This window comes from Pogona vitticeps, chromosome 2, assembly GCF_051106095.1.
Source record: "Pogona vitticeps strain Pit_001003342236 chromosome 2, PviZW2.1, whole genome shotgun sequence".
Lineage (NCBI taxonomy): Eukaryota > Metazoa > Chordata > Lepidosauria > Squamata > Agamidae > Pogona > Pogona vitticeps.
In genome coordinates this window covers 197,047,588-197,063,434 of record NC_135784.1, presented here as the reverse complement: position 1 = coordinate 197,063,434, position 15,847 = coordinate 197,047,588, and the positions used below count along the sequence as shown (strand labels likewise).

At 41.0% G+C, this 15,847-nt stretch overlaps 1 protein-coding gene across 2 annotated transcripts in view; it reads left to right on the top strand.

The window, feature by feature from the left end:
- The first annotated feature begins 5,213 nt into the window (after positions 1 to 5,213).
- Positions 5,214 to 15,847, top strand: part of GSR (glutathione-disulfide reductase) — a 37,312-nt gene continuing 26,678 nt past the window's right edge. For both annotated transcript variants that reach the window (XM_072991883.2, XM_072991882.2), the window contains exons 1-7: positions 5,214 to 5,529; positions 7,669 to 7,695; positions 8,891 to 8,979; positions 9,370 to 9,439; positions 10,089 to 10,236; positions 14,702 to 14,756; positions 15,340 to 15,439. In XM_072991883.2, coding sequence (XP_072847984.2) covers positions 5,305 to 5,529; positions 7,669 to 7,695; positions 8,891 to 8,979; positions 9,370 to 9,439; positions 10,089 to 10,236; positions 14,702 to 14,756; positions 15,340 to 15,439 — 714 coding nt within the window. In that variant the 5' untranslated portion in view covers positions 5,214 to 5,304. The remainder of the gene's footprint in view (positions 5,530 to 7,668; positions 7,696 to 8,890; positions 8,980 to 9,369; positions 9,440 to 10,088; positions 10,237 to 14,701; positions 14,757 to 15,339; positions 15,440 to 15,847) is intronic.

Here is a 15,847-nt window from a genome sequence, read left to right as displayed (position 1 = left end):
GCCAAAAGAGGAATAATCTATTGATACTCAAAAAAGTGTTATGTGCAAGAGTTCTTAACCATCTTGTCAGTACTGCTTTTCTTTTTTACAGTACTGGGAGACCTGAGCCAGTTTGATCTGGGAAGTTTGTCTCACACTAGACCTAGGCAAAATGCGGCCCGAGGGCCACATATGGTCCGTGAGCTGCTCCTGTCCAGCCCGCGGACAGTTTTGAACATCAAAACCATTTATAGCTTTTTGTCTAAAGTTGATCAGTTGCTTATCTTTAACATACCTCAAGAAACCTCTTTAGTATTTGTGAAGATTAACAAGTTTAAAATAAAAACAATCATAACATCACTGTTTCATTTTATTTTTAAGTAAAGTTGGTTCGGCCCCCGAACACAGTTCAGATTTTGCATGTGGCCCCCTATAGAAATTAATTGTCCACCCCTGTCTCACACTGTATGAAATAATGTCAGATTCCATTTTTTCAGTGTGAATTTATCCTATTATGTGTGTGAAATTTTAAATATTGAAGGATGAACAGAGGTGTGTATGGCCCCCCCTCTCCCAAGTCTATGCAGCAAAGTGAAGTGTTAGCTAATGTCCAGTGCTGGGGATGAAATTAACTGTGAAAAATGTTACTCACTTGTGCTGCTGGCTACCAAGCCTCATTGCCATGAATGCTGTTCTAACACACCCCTCATTTGTCTCTAGCAGAGGAAGACCCTAAGCTATAATGGAGACAGACACCTGCTCTCTGATCTGCTTTGAGAGACTAACTAATTAAATGTTCACTATCCTATTATGGAAAGATAGAACCATCATATAGTAACTGTTATGAAATAGAGGCAGCTCCTCTGTACTACCGGACTGTACTATCCAACATTTCACAAAAGGAAACAGATATATCCTTGCAATATCCTCAGGATCACTTATGATGTTCATCTACTCCACCTAAATGTGGTTAATGATACTTAGAACTACTCTAGACATCAGAAAAATTACTTCTTTAGACTGCAGTTCATAGAATCCTCCAGCTCGCATTCACATACAGTATTAGCACGCATATGTGCAAAGAAATTACATATGTTCACAATGCAAATATGTTTGCAGATCCAAAGAGAGGGCTGAACCATATCATGAGCATTATCACATTTTCATGTATTTAACAGGATACCCTTAAAAGGGAGATCTAATGATGTGAGCTTAATTGTTCCTTGATTATTATGGACAAAACTATCATGGGGTTCCCCTTCAAGCAAACACAAATTTGTGTAGCTGTTGGGGAATGGGAATGGAAATGGAGACCTTCAAATACCTTAGGAACCTGAGGAACCCTCAAGGGAAATTATTCAAATCTCCCTAGATTTGGAGAAATGGAAACTAGAGCAGGAAATGGAAACTCAGAACTCTTAGTATAGACTCAGAGAAAAAACTATGGAATTAGAAATTAGAGAAAAAGCCAGAGCTGAAGAGAAAGCTCAGGAATGACAGCTCAAAGCTGAGCAAGAGGCCAGACAAATGGAATTTCAAATACAGATGAATCAATTAGAATTAGCTGCTCAAAATAATAATAATAAGAACTCTAGTGAGGGAAATCTCTCAAAATTGATCTAAAGAAATTTCCCCAATATAGGAAAGGAGACTGCCCCGAATCTTTCCTGATTTCATTTGAGTGAGTATGCTGGGACTTTGAGATTAAGGATGATGAAAGGATAATAGTGTTGAGATCACAAATAAATGAAGATTTAGCTGAGCTTTATTCTCAGATGTCTCTAGAGCAAGCTAGAGATTTTGAGGCATACATAAAAATGGTATATTCTAGATTTGGCATAAATGTAGAACACCTTAGAAGAAAATTTCGTTCCCTTACCAAAAATGTTTGGACAAATAGATGGACTGTGAAAATGTCACTTCTCTAGACCAAATGAAAAATGTGGTTGGTTTAGAACAATTTTATTCCATTTTGCCTGGGGAATCTCGTTATTTGGTCAAAGACAAAAATCCTAAAAATGTATTACAGGCATCTAAATATGCTGATTCCGTCAGCGAGATTAGAGATCCTTGAATCCCTGAGGTAAATATTGGTAGAAAAGTGTGGGACAACAGGAGGAGAGGACCCCCACCCAGCAGAGATTACCTCAGAAGTACCGAAGCTACTGGAAGTACCCAAGCTACTGGAAGCCATTTTAAAGACAAGCCCTCCTCCATAGAGCAGAGTCACCTGAAACATAATACAGTGGTGCCTCGATTTATGACCATAATACATTCCAGAAGATAGACGTAAGTCGAAATGGTCGTAAGTCAAAGCACCATTTCCCATAGGAATGCATTGAAACCCCATTACAGTGGACCCTTGACTTACAGACGGCTTGACTTACAGACTTTTTGAGTTACAGACTTCTCTGGCCGCGAAATTTAGGTTTGACTTGCAGACTGAGATTTGACTTACAGACCAGAAAAAAACCAAAATGGAACAAAAACGGCCTGTTACGGGATTAATCGGTTTTCAATGCACTGTAGGTCAATGGAGACTTGACTTACAGACTTTTTGACTTGAGAACCGCCTTCCAGTACGGATTAAGTTCTCAAGTCAAGACCCCACTGTAATCCGTTCTGGCCAAAGGAAAAAAAATCACTGCAATAGTTATTGGAAAGGCAATTAATCCCTTCTGGCTGAAAGAAGGGGAAAGAAAAGCAATCAAACATGCAAAACCCATTGAAAATGCACAGAAAACAAAGGAAAAAGCAAGGGGAGCATGCAGGACCCATCAGAAATGGGGGGGGGAATCCAAAAAGCAACCAAACCCTCCAAGACCCATCGGAAATGGGGGGAACCCAACAAACAAACCCCCAAGACCCATCACAGCACAGAAACATAACCCACTCAGCCTAAAACCATGCTGCAAAAACACCCAGAACAATTTTTTAAAAGCAGAAAATAGCACCTCTAACAGGCAGTCCCAAGCCTCTCTGCAAACACACACTCACTCACTGAGAAGCAGAAGCCAGGCAGTCCCTCCTTGATCACACTCACTCTAACCGTCAGGGCAAAAGAGCTACAAAGAAGCAGCCTCTTTCACCACCTACATTTAGTAATTTGAACTTCCCACCTTTCCCCCCTGCCTTTTTCTGTTTTTAAATGGAAGCTCCAGTCGCAAATAGAAGCATAAATAGGGAGGGTCATAAGTTGAGGGACCACTGTAGCTCTGAGGGAAAATTTAACAGGGCTCTTTATTTTGAACCTAAGGCCAGTAAACCATGCTATGCGTGTGGGGAGAAGGTCATTTTTGGGCTCAATGTGAGACTGAAAAGAATAGTGATTTTAACCAGCATAAAAATGAAAAAGATGATAGTCAGACCAAAAAAGGTTTACTGTATAAAACCAGTGGAAGCCACTGAACAATGTTGTAACAATGGTTCTGTCTCCATAGCAACTAGCACAACAGAAAAATCTGATCTGCCACAAGTCAGAGTCGTTCGATGCTTTCTTATAAAGGCAGATAATATTTTACTACAGAACTCTGGAGAGAAAATTTGTATTAATGAGACATCTTATGTTGGAATTGTAGATACTGGTTCCCATTTAACCCTATGTCATCCTGATGTGGTTCCTAAAGAACAAATACTTCCAAATCAAACTGTTACAGTCAAGGGAATAAATTCTATGCCAGTGATTTTACCTATGGCTAAAGTAAAGATAAACTATAGAGACTGGGTTGGATACTGAGAGAGATAGAGCTGGTTAGGAAAATATGTAGAGAAGGTGGTAATGATATAGCAAGAGAAAAGACGTATGTACTGAGAGGACTGTTGATGATTTGCTTATGTATAAGGTGTATCTGAGAAACTTCTGCTGTTATTCAATCTGCTTCACTTCAACAAATAAATTCTGTTTCTGTTCACAAGTGAAGTGTTCGGACAAATATCATTTATACTGTAGATTGAGGTAATCCACTGGTGGCAGTGAAAAGAAAACGTGACGTGAGCCTTTGTGAGGGAAAGACAAGCAGGGGCCACAAGGGCAAATGCCACAATGATCGATTAAAGGTATCACCTAAAGGGACGTGTTGGCACTGCAGATTAACCGCAGAATCCTCTGTGCTGCGAGGTCAGAAGACCAGCAGTCGTAAGATCCAATCCACGCAACGGAGTGAGCTCCCATCGCTTGTCCCAGCTCCTGCCAATCTAGCAGTTCGAAAGCATGTTAAAATGCCGGTAGATAAATAAGTACCACCTCAGGGGGAAGGTAACGGCATTCCGTGTCTAGTCGTGCTAGCCATGAGACCATGGAAACTGTCTTCAAAGAAACACTGGCTCTATGGGTTGGAAACAGGGATGAATGGGCACAACTGGACTAAATGTCAAGGGGTACCTTTACCTATTCCTGAGTTTGTACTGTTCCCACGACCATGCAAACCTTTTCCTGATTTTTCCTGAACTGTAAGATACGATACAATGGCCTATCTCTCAACCGATGACTAACGTGCATTCTGGAACACCATGGACTCTTGACATGGTAATGCATCGACTAGGAAAACATTGACTAAGTAAAACTATGTACAGTATTTGACTTTAATTCAACTTAAATTGACTGTTCCTGGTCGCTGAACTAAATTCCCAATCCCAACTCTGTTCGAGGCAGGCCATGCCACTGGGCAGTCTCCCCTCCTCTAGCAAAACAAAAAAACAATTATTTGAGTTTTTAAAAGGAAGAGAAAGGGAAATGTGGGGTCAGATTGCCGGACTGTCCTGTAATTTATGAGATGGGCCATACATTTCAAGCTGAGGACGAGTTTGGCATCTTTCTACACCATCAGTCATGTGGATTTGGGCCATTAGTAACAACATATAAATTTGGAACTACCCACAAGAACTTGATGCACAGCCTTGGAGATGTTTTATCCCGGAAAGCTCGCCGTTTTTTGTTTGTTTGTTTTTCTGTGTTGTTGTTTTTTGTTATTCTTATATTCTTGATGGTCGATTAAAGGTACTGCCTATTCCTGTATTTATATTGTATATTTCCCTGATATCAACAAGTCACATAACCAGGCGCGGTGGGCAATCCTTTCCTTAAAGGAGAAGTGCATTTCCTTCTCTCCCCCCTACCTGCCTCGACTTTTGTCCGGCGGCTGGCCCATCAGCCGCCAATGGCTGCCGTCCCTGCTCTTCTAGGAAGCGACAAGCCAGGGAGCCAATCAGGGAGCTACCCTGCTAGCTGGGGGCCGGGCTTGCCGAGGCCCCAGGGGTGACCTGACCGAGCGGGGCCGGACAGGGCGCGCCGCCTCGCCCGGCAGGAGGGAAAGGGGCGGAGGCAGGATGGGGTGGCTGCGCCCGCGGCTTGCTTTCGCCACAAGCGGTCTCTTTCTTCCTCGTCGCGCCGCCGCCATGGCCCAACTCCGCGCCTCTTCTTCCTCTTCCGCCACTGCCTTGGACTACCTGGTGCTGGGGGGCGGCTCGGGCGGGCTGGCTAGCGCTCGCCGCGCCGCGGAGCTCGGAGCCCGGGTGGCGGTGGTCGAGAAATGGCGGCTCGGGGGCACCTGCGTGAGTCGGGGGGTGCGGGGTGGGGGTGGGGTGGGGAGAGGTGCCGTGCAGGGGAAAGTGTGTCTCTCTCTGTGTGTTTGAACTTCCCCCTGGGCTGGAGGAATGAGGTTGGCAAGAGTTGGGGAGCTCTTTTTCCAATTCACACGCACCCCCCGGAGACTGACGTTTTTAAACCCGGGACGGGAGTGTTGCAGAGGAGTTTGAAGATCCGTGTGTGTTTTTTTTTTAACGTTCTCTTTTATTCAGGTGAGATAAGGGGAGTTACAGAAATCCAGGAAGTAAAAAAAATAAATAAAAAAGAAAGAAAAGAAAAGAGAAAAAGAAAAAAAAGGATAGGGTTGCTTACCTGAGCAGGGAAAGAAGGAAGATCCTGCTGGAGCGCTTCTGCATTCAGAGATTTTTATGGGATTCCAGGTGCCTTTCAGCGCCTCTGCCCCCTACATTGCCAACGTAGTTTGATATACAGTATATCACTTTCATTGCCATGGCTTCATTCTGTCGAGTGGTGGGGTTTGTGTTTTATTGAAGGATTTTAGACCGTTTTCCTGTAGTTCAGCAAAGCACACTGGAGCTCTGCAGCCAAGAAATCTTAAAACCGGAAATCTGTAGAAGAGCAGATGAACCCATGAAAGTTGAAATTGGGATCCATACTGCAGTAACTGTGTAGAGGAGATGCCCCTTCCATTTGTGACATTTCCTGTTCTTTCTTAAGAGCTTTTTAGTGGTACTCCTAAGGACTGCTTGTCTGGAAGGAGCTGATAGGAGGGCAGGCCCAAGATAATTTGCTGCCTGAATGAAAATACTGTACAAAGTGGCAGCTCCTTAGTTCACCTCCAGTCAGATGCTGACTGGACTGGCAGTTGAATCTTACATGGCAGCAGCATAGCACTATATCTGATGCATCAGACTTATTTAGGGAAGGTTGTGTGGCATGCACAGTTGTGTCAAGAGGCAGTTGCCTCAGGCTGCCAAATGGTAAAGTTGGTCCTGCTTTAGATGATTGCACACCACTGCAGATGTTGTGGTTTGTGTGGAAATCATGACTTACATTTCAGGAAGTACAGAACTCCTTTTCTCATCTCCCAAATTTAAGCTAGTAGCTTTATGTTTCATGTAACTCAAGGAAGATGAATCATTCATCTCTATTCACATCTTGAAAGTTAATCCTCCATTATTTGCCCGATACTTTAAAAAACAACAACTGTGATTTGCATGGAGGAACACATAATAATTCCTTTTGGAATGTGAGGGTGAGACGGGTTTCCAAACCTTTTTACTTTTTCTGATTAAAATGAAACTCGTCTTCTAACAGAAAGTAATTCATTAAGGAGCTACTGATCATTAATAGTTTAGCTAACTGGTGTGGGGAAACATAAAACAGAGTGAATCTGCAAGTAGGAAGTTCTTAAATATAGGCACACTACCTCTTAAAAGTTACAGTTCTTTTTTGCCTGTCCAGTTGGGATAGGATGGTACTGCATTTTTTTATCGCAAGGTGGGTTTTTTGTTGTTTTGCCATAGATCAGAACTGGAAAAGCATATGAAGATGATGTTGAAAATAAGCAATCAGAAATCTGGTAATGTATTCACGATGTAAACAGAAGGTGGCCAATTCACAGAAAGAAAGCTTGTGTGAAATACAATTAAAAATGCTCCACAGTAACCAGAAACAAAAAGTTTGGCACCACGTCTCAGTAATTGCTTTGTACAGTATTAGTAGAGAGTCATTATTTATTCGAATGGGGAAAAGTGAAAGTGCTGCATCTGGGAGTGTTCCAGTAAGGGCAACATTTTCACTCTGTCTGATCATATAAATCACTCAGGTGTTTGCACACTCATTATAATTTTTCTTGGTAAGTAGCACACAGAAGTACATTACCCCCTGAAAGGCCCCTTACAGTTGGCAAGCCTACTTTACCTATATACCAAAATTTTTACCATAATGATGCATTTTGCTAGTGTTAGAAATAAAGTAACCACATTTAAAAGTTTTAATCTATCTGTTTCATAAATGTTAATTCAGCTTAGTAAATCTAGTACATGCTGACCTCCAGCTGTATGCTAAGCTTATACTAAATTACTAGATTACATCAGAAGTGATGGTAATTATGAATTAATTAGTTTATTTTTCTTTTATAGGTTAATGTTGGATGTGTGCCCAAAAAGGTAAACAAAGCCCTTTAAAACATGCTACAAATGTGTTATTTATGTCTCTGTGTTTTTTTTTAAATGTTTGCTTGGGAAGAAAAGATTCCAGTGGCCACTAATAGCTATAAATCCTTTACTACTTGTACAATCAAAGTTAATTAAAAAGTATTAGTATAACATACTAACATAAATCTGACTTGCTTGTTTCTTTGAAGGGATTTTAAGCCTTTCTGGCACAATATCAGAACTGGCTTGAAACAGAATTCCAAGTTTATATATACTATTTGTGGAAATAAACATTTGAAAAGATGCAGTGGGTTCTGTGTTTACAGGAGCTTCCAGCTGTTTCTTATTGCTTAGTTCTTGCCTTTAGGGCACAGAACAGCTTTGCGTAATGTCTGCTGAGTTCAATATACATCAAAAAGGTCCAACTGTCATTGGTTCATATACAGTGGTGCCCCGCATAGCGACGTTAATCTGTTCCAGGATTAACATCGCTATCCGGATTCGTCGCTATGCGGGAGGGAAAACCCCATAGGAACGCATTAAACTCTGTTTAATGCATTCCTATGGGGGAAAAACTCACAGGTAAGCGAAGATTCCCCCATCTGGCCACCATTTTCGCTGTCCGGTAAGCGAGGGCAGGGCGCGAAAACGCTGCGGGCGGCCATTTTGCTGATCCGGCAGCCATTTTGGAACCACCAATCAGCTGTTTTCTAAACATCGCAATGCGAAGATCGGTAAGCAAAACACCGATCATCGCAATGCGATTTTTGCCCATTCAAAACGTCGCAATGCAATCCCATTAGCGATCGCAAAAAACACGTCGCTATGCGGATTTGGCGTTAAACGGTGCGCTCGTTATGCGAGGCACCACTGTATAGTTATCTAGGCATGCACAACTATTTAATGTACAAGGCTGCATACAGTATACGTAGTTAATGAAGTGCTAAACAACTCCATTTTTAGCAAACGGCAGAGGTTGGAGAGCTGGCCAGGTGTTTGGTATCTCATGATACACAATTAGTGGATTGGACTTATCGTGGTGAGTGATGGGTTGTGTAGTCCTGATCTGTTCAAACCATGGTCTCAACATAGGTTCCTCATGCATGATATGCCTCTCTTACCTTTCTTGTAGTGCTTTACTGAATAATTAAGGATGCTTCAATTTGCATTTATTATTACACTCAGTCCTCCTCCTGTTCCCAAACAGGTGATGTGGAATACTGCCGTCCACTCTGAATTTATCCATGATCACATGGATTATGGTTTTGAAATATCTACTGTAAAATTTAATTGGAGGTAAGTGCAAATGTTATGAAGGAAGTTAACATTTATGAAATCATGTTTATGAAAAAGGTTATAATGCTACAGAAAGATCACCTACTGGATAATGTCTTGTCCTGCTTATGGTTGTATCTGTGGTACTTTGAAGACTAGGTACTGAAAGGGCTGCCACTTTGATAGTGTGTCACTCTGATACTGTGTCATGGAATAGAGTGTTCTTGCAATTCCCTTTCTTATTTCCCCCCACCCACCCACAATCTGTTTAGAATGGGAATCTTTAGAGGGTTGGATATCTCCTATTTACCAATAACAAAATAAAACGAAGCATTTGTTTTTAACTTTGAGCTTACTAGTAGGACACAGTGAGTAAGAGAATGTTGTGACATCAAACTCATTTTATTACAGAGTAATTAAAGAGAAACGTGATGCTTATGTGAAGCGCCTGAATGAGATCTATCAAAATAATTTGAACAAGGTGTGTAAATTTTTCACAGTGTGAAAAAAGAGGATTGCATAGTTAATTTTCATCTTTGAAACAATGATTCTTCCCTTTTGTTTCAGAGCAAATCACTTTTGTAAGCTTCTTTTATAACTATTCCTTAAACTGTTTAGAATTTGCAGTGTTGGCAGGAGATAAATGAGATAGAGGTGGTGAGGCAAAGTACTTTTCTATTTTCACCTCAAACCTGAAGAGATTTTATATTATCCTAGATATTCTCAGATAGATAGATAGATAGATAGATAGATAGATAGATAGATAGATAGATAGATAGATAGATAGATAGATAGATAGATAGATAGATAGATAGATAGATAGATCGATCGATCGATCGATCGATCGATCGATCGATCGATCGATCGATCGATCGATATTCTGTAGAAGGAGAATGATGAATCCAAGTCTGTGGTGTAAAAGTTAATTTAGTTCTACAGTATACATCCTTCAATAAACATCTGGAGGGGATTGGTCAAATCTGTACTTCTGGATGTCCCAGAGAGCTCACTTAAGAATCAAGCAGTAGATGAGGAAAAGAAGATAAAAGGAAGGAAGTCATGGGGGTGTTTTAGCTGCCTCAGCTGCCAAGCCAGATTTCAACTTACCAGTCTAAACTTGATTTCATTAGGCTCATGTAGAAACCATTCGTGGCCATGCATCATTCACAGCTGATCATGAACCTACAGTTGAAGTTGATGGTAAAAAATATACTGCACCCCACATCCTGATTGCTACTGGTGGGCACCCTTTGATCCCTAGTGAAAGTGAGATACCAGGTAAGAGTCTGAAATATCTGGTTAGGAAACATCTTGGTTGAAAGCAGAGTTCACAGTTCAGCGTGGAATTGTTAAAAGATGTCTTAGAATCATTAAATGGTTTCTTGGAATAATTGAAAGAGTCAGCTTTGTGTTCAGTCCTGCTCATTACGTTTTGCTGATCTTTGGTGATTGTGTGGACTTTTCTAGCATTTTAGTGCCACTTATTTTGTATATTGAGCCTCGTGGCGCAATGGTTAAACCGCTGTACTGCAGCTAAAACTGTGCTCATGACCTGGGGTTCAAATCCCAGGTAGCCGGCTCAAGGTTGACTCAGCCTTCTATCCTTCCGAGGTAGGTAAAATGAGTACCCAGCTCGCTGGGGGGGGGCAATGTGTAGCCTGCATAATTAAATTGTAAACCACCCAGAGAGTGCTTGAAGCGCTATGGTGTGGTATATAAGCAGCACGCTTTGCTTTTTTTATTGTTTAAGCCCCATAGATATATATAATCATGCCTTATAATTCCCATTATTCCCAAGTGCAGGTAGCCCTATCCATGATGCTTATAATTCCAGGGTTTCTGCAGATGTACATATTGTACATTTTGATGAGTTTACTATGAGCTTATTACCTGAACTAGTCAGAAATCTGCTTTTGCTGTTCCCAGTAAAAACTAGGTTTGTATAATGTTTATTCTCTCCATCAGTCATGAAGTTCAAATAGCTTAAGTAGTTAACTTTACAAGGGAAAGAGAGATCTCTGAATGGGTTCAAATGGAAGAGGAAGGGAAATCAAACCTAATAAAGTTACATTTATATACATACAGGTTGTGAAGAAATGGGACTCAATTATAGAACCTTTTTACTATAGAAGCAATGAGAATATGGAGAAGAAATATGAAAATTCTTGCCTCTCCAATATTCCCCTTTATATACTTGTTTAGAACACCCACAATTTAAATCTAAGGATAAAAATTTTCAGTTTAAACTTTGGAAAGAACTAGGAATTTATAGAATAAAAGATCTGTTTGTACAAGGAAAACCAATTAAAATTTGTCAGTTAGAAGAAAAGACTACAAAAATAGCAGCTAACCAGTTTCATTATTTCAGAGAAGAAATGTCACAATTGAATTTTATAAAAAGTCAGGACCATTAACAGAGCTGGAAAAGTATTGTATAGATCAGAATAATAAAAAGAAAAAAGGACTAATTTCACTAATTTATAAAAGCATTCTGGATAAAGAATATGGTAGCAGCACATGTCCAAATATAGTTTGGGTAACAAATTTAAATATCAGCATACCACAAAATATTTGGGGAAAAATATGGAACACCCAACCATACAAATCAGAATCAGCAAAATCCAACGAAATGATATATCTGTGAAGATTTTCAGTCATCCAGGGGAGGTTATCTGGATGCTGAGTCATGGCAACTGGACTTCAGACTGAAGAAGCTACTTGGATGACGAGCGAAATGTGTCAGCCTAACAAGAAAGAAGTCCAGTGGCTGTGACTCAACTTCTAGGTAAAGAAATGGTGATAAAAGTAGTTCACAAGTAACACTTATGTCCTGCCAAGCTACATGAAATTAACAGAGTTACCAGAATTGTGCTGGAGAAAGTGTGCCCATAAGGGAACATTAGAATTCTGGTATGAGGTAATTAATTGGCTAGAAGAAAAAAATAACAAATAAATAAAAAGTTCCAAATGAAACATTATTATTCTCACTATTTACCAGAGGAAAGGAAAATTTATCAAATAAGTACAGTGGTGCCTCGCTTAACGAGTGCACCGTATAGCGATGTTTCCGTATAGCGATCCCTTTTTTGGGATCGCTATACGGAAACATACCCGATCTTCGCAATGGGGAAAACCCGCATTGCGAAGATCGGGTATTGCGGCGGCCATTTTGGAGCCGCCGAACAGCTGATCGGCGGTTCCAAAATGGCCGCCGGAAGCCCGGAAATGGCTGCCGGAAGCCGTTTTCGCGCCCTGCCCTCGCTTAGCGAAGGCGCGAAAATGGCTGCCAGCACCTGGAATCCTCGCTGAACGGGTAAGTAACGAAGGTATTGGAACGCATTAAACGAAGTTTAATGCGTTCCAATACCTTTCCCCTACCCGTTTAGCGATGATTCCGTATAGCGAGGGTTAATCCGGAACGGATTAACCTCGCTATACGGGGCACCACTGTAATTAGTGGGAACTGTTATAGGAGTAGCGCAGAATGAAGTTTCTCAGTGCTGGAAAGATGCTCATGACCTCACTTTGCAAAAATATATGAATAAAGTATGGGCAATGGTGGTGGTGGAGAAATGGATAATCGGGTCAGATTATGCAGAAGGGAGATTTAAAAAGATAACTTTATGAAGATATGGCACCCCCTCTTGAAATCCAGTATTGTATCAAAATATAGAGTAAACCAAGTGGACAGTAGGTTGGACTGCTGGTTATTCTAAGCAACATCAGCGAGATATAAAAATGCAGTAATCAGCTGTGGAAGAGACTGTGAAAATAATGTAAACCATTTATGTGTATGACAGTTTAAGAGTTGAAGAATAAGAAATGTATTATTATTGTAACGCAATAGGTATTGTTCCGTTATGTTAATTTGAATGGATTGATAAAATAAAATTAATAAAAAATTATTTTTAAAAAATACACCCAAAGGGAGCAGCTTTCTGCAACCTAAGGCAGTGGTTATACTCCATATTCTATTTGGATCCAGAAACACTTTTGCTCAAAATACCTCATCTACTTTTTAATATACAGTGGTGCCTCGCTTAACGAGCGCACCGTTTAACGACGAATCCGCATAGCGACGCATTTTTTGCGATTGCTTTTGCGATCGCATTGCGATGTTTAAATAGGGTAAACATCACATTGCGATGATCGGTAAGCGTTTCGCTTACCGATCTTCGCATTGCAATGTTTTAGAACAGCTGATTGGCGGTTCCAAAATGGCCGCCGGATCAAGAAAATGGCCACCCGCAGCGTTTTCGCGCCGATTCCTCGCTTACCGAGGCAGCGAAAATGGCGGCCCTATGGAGGATTCCCGCTTAGCGGTGAGTTTATCCCCCATAGGAACGTATTAAACGGAGTTTAATGCGTTCCTATGGGTTTTTTTGCCCCGTATAGCGAAGTTTCCGGATAGCGACGATTTATCCGGAACGGATTATCGTCACTATGCGCGGGCACCACTGTATATATACATTTTCATGAAGTACACATTTTGAGAGTAGAAAGAGAAAAAAAAGGAAATGGAAAAATAATAGTAGTAAGAGAGATGTGCCAGCAAATGCCATTACACAGGCCTATAGAATTATTACCCTCACGTGGAATTTGGAGTGAGGGGACATTGTGAGCTTCTGCGCATCCCTCTCACAAGAGAAACTTGGCCCTCGTGGGCTGGTGGAGGAATTTGTGAATGCCTGCTCCCAGGGTGGTTCTGGGATTTCTCTAGTACTGTGTCGCTCTTCTGCTGACTTGTAATTATGCTTGATATCTCAGCTTCGTTAAGATTCTTCCATTATTTGATTCTATTCCTTGTATGTAATACAGTGGTGCCGGATTAACCCTCGCTGTGTGAAAACATCGCTGAATGGGGCAGAGAAGCCCATTGGCTGATTTACTCACTGTTCAGCGATGTTTTGCAATGGCCGGCAGCCATTTTCGCGCCCTCCCCTCGCTTAACGAGGGCGCAAAAACGCTGCACGCGGCCATTTTGGGGCTTCCGGCGGCCATTTTGTAGCCGCCGAACAGCTGATCGGCGGGTCGCAAAGCGAAGGTCGGTAAGCGAACCGCGATTTTTGCCCTATGCAGGCATCGGTGTGCGATCACATTTGCGATCGCAAAACTGGCCTCTTAGAGCGAATTCATCGCTCTACGGTGCACTCGTTGTGCGAGGCACCACTGTATATAGTACACACACAATACACATATTCATACCATCCTTCCTAGAGGAACCTTTGCCCTTTCAGCTTTGCTAGCTAGAAGTACTTTTGGTCTGTTACTAGGTGCATTTTTCTGACATGGTAAGTGTATCTGCTAGTAAGGGCCACTCCAGGCAAATTCCTGGTTCTCTAATGAGTGTAGCTGTATGATACATTTTTCATATTTTTATCTGGATATATGAAGCAATTCTGTATTTTTTTTAAAAATTGAACTTTTGCATGAGTTGAATCCACTTATGAAAGAGCTGTTCACATTAGTCTGTTTGAGTGTATAAAAACAGACCAAATATTTAAGAAGTATTGTAGCACTTAAAAGACCCAACAGATTTACAGTATTTGAGAATAAGTGAGTGTTTGTGGATTACAAAACATGTTGAAAGCAGATAGTAATCCTTGAATGTTCAGATGAAAACAGATCTGTTATGGCTTTAAACTGCCACAATACTTTCATTTTGATTTTGTTACACATTAATCAATGTATATGTACAACTAATGAACGTAAATGTTTAGGATCCTATCTTATTGCTTTGCAGGGGCCAGCTTGGGAATTAGTAGCGATGGGTTCTTTGAACTTGAAGAGTTGCCTAAGTAAGTTGCAATCAGTTTTGGACATTTTAATGTGAACTTGTACTAATTTTGTTTTGTTGAAATGGAGATTATTCGGAAATTATGTGGGTTACAGGTTATGGGTGGATGGGTGAATGAGTGGGAATGTGTGAGGTGTGTGTATGCGTGCACACACATACACACCACATGCGCACCTCTCACATCAAAGTTTAAAATACGAAACTTATTGTAAAATTTATTTAAGTGCAGAAACCAGGCTCATGAACCTAACATGAAAGTATTTGGAGATTTGCTGAACATGTTCCCTGCACTATTTTGTCAAATTGGAAATCAGGATAGGTGGAGCCACAGTTTCACTAGTAAAATATTATGCCAAACAGTAATTTTATATGGGTGTGTGTGTGTTAAATCCATTTATGAAAGAAATGGTCATGTTAGTCTGTTTCAGCTTATAAAATAAAAAACAGAAGAAAAATATAAGAAGTATTGTGGCACCTTAAAAGACCAAAAGGTTGATAAGAGGATGCGAGTGTGAATGGTGTGGATATGCATGCCTGTTTGTATGTGAGAGACATGTTTTACAGTCCATTATTCTTTCTCTCAGGCGTACTGTTGTGGTTGGAGCTGGCTACATAGCTGTGGAGATAGCTGGCATCCTTTCAGCCTTAGGCTCCAAGACCTCCTTACTGATACGCTTTGATAGGGTAAGGCATACTCACTTACTTTTGCTTTTCCTGTCTCTACCATGCATTGTGTTGGGCTTCTCTGAGGGATGCATGTTGGGAATGATATACAGTGGTGCCTTGCTAGACGATGATAATCCATTCCACTGAAATCGCTGTTTAGCGAAATCATTGTCTAGCGAAAAGCATTTCCCCATTGGAATGCATTGAAACCTGTTTAATACGTTCCAATGGGGGAGAATCATCATTGTCTAGCAAAGATTGGCCATAGGAAAGACGCTTTGCGAACCGCCAATCAGCTGTTTAAATAGCTGTCTTGCGAAAACACCCATTTTGCAAGCGGGAGGGAGCTGTCAAAATCGTTGTCTACCGAAAATTGGTTTGCGAAGCAGGGACCAAATATTGTCCAGCGAAATTCCCCCATAGGAA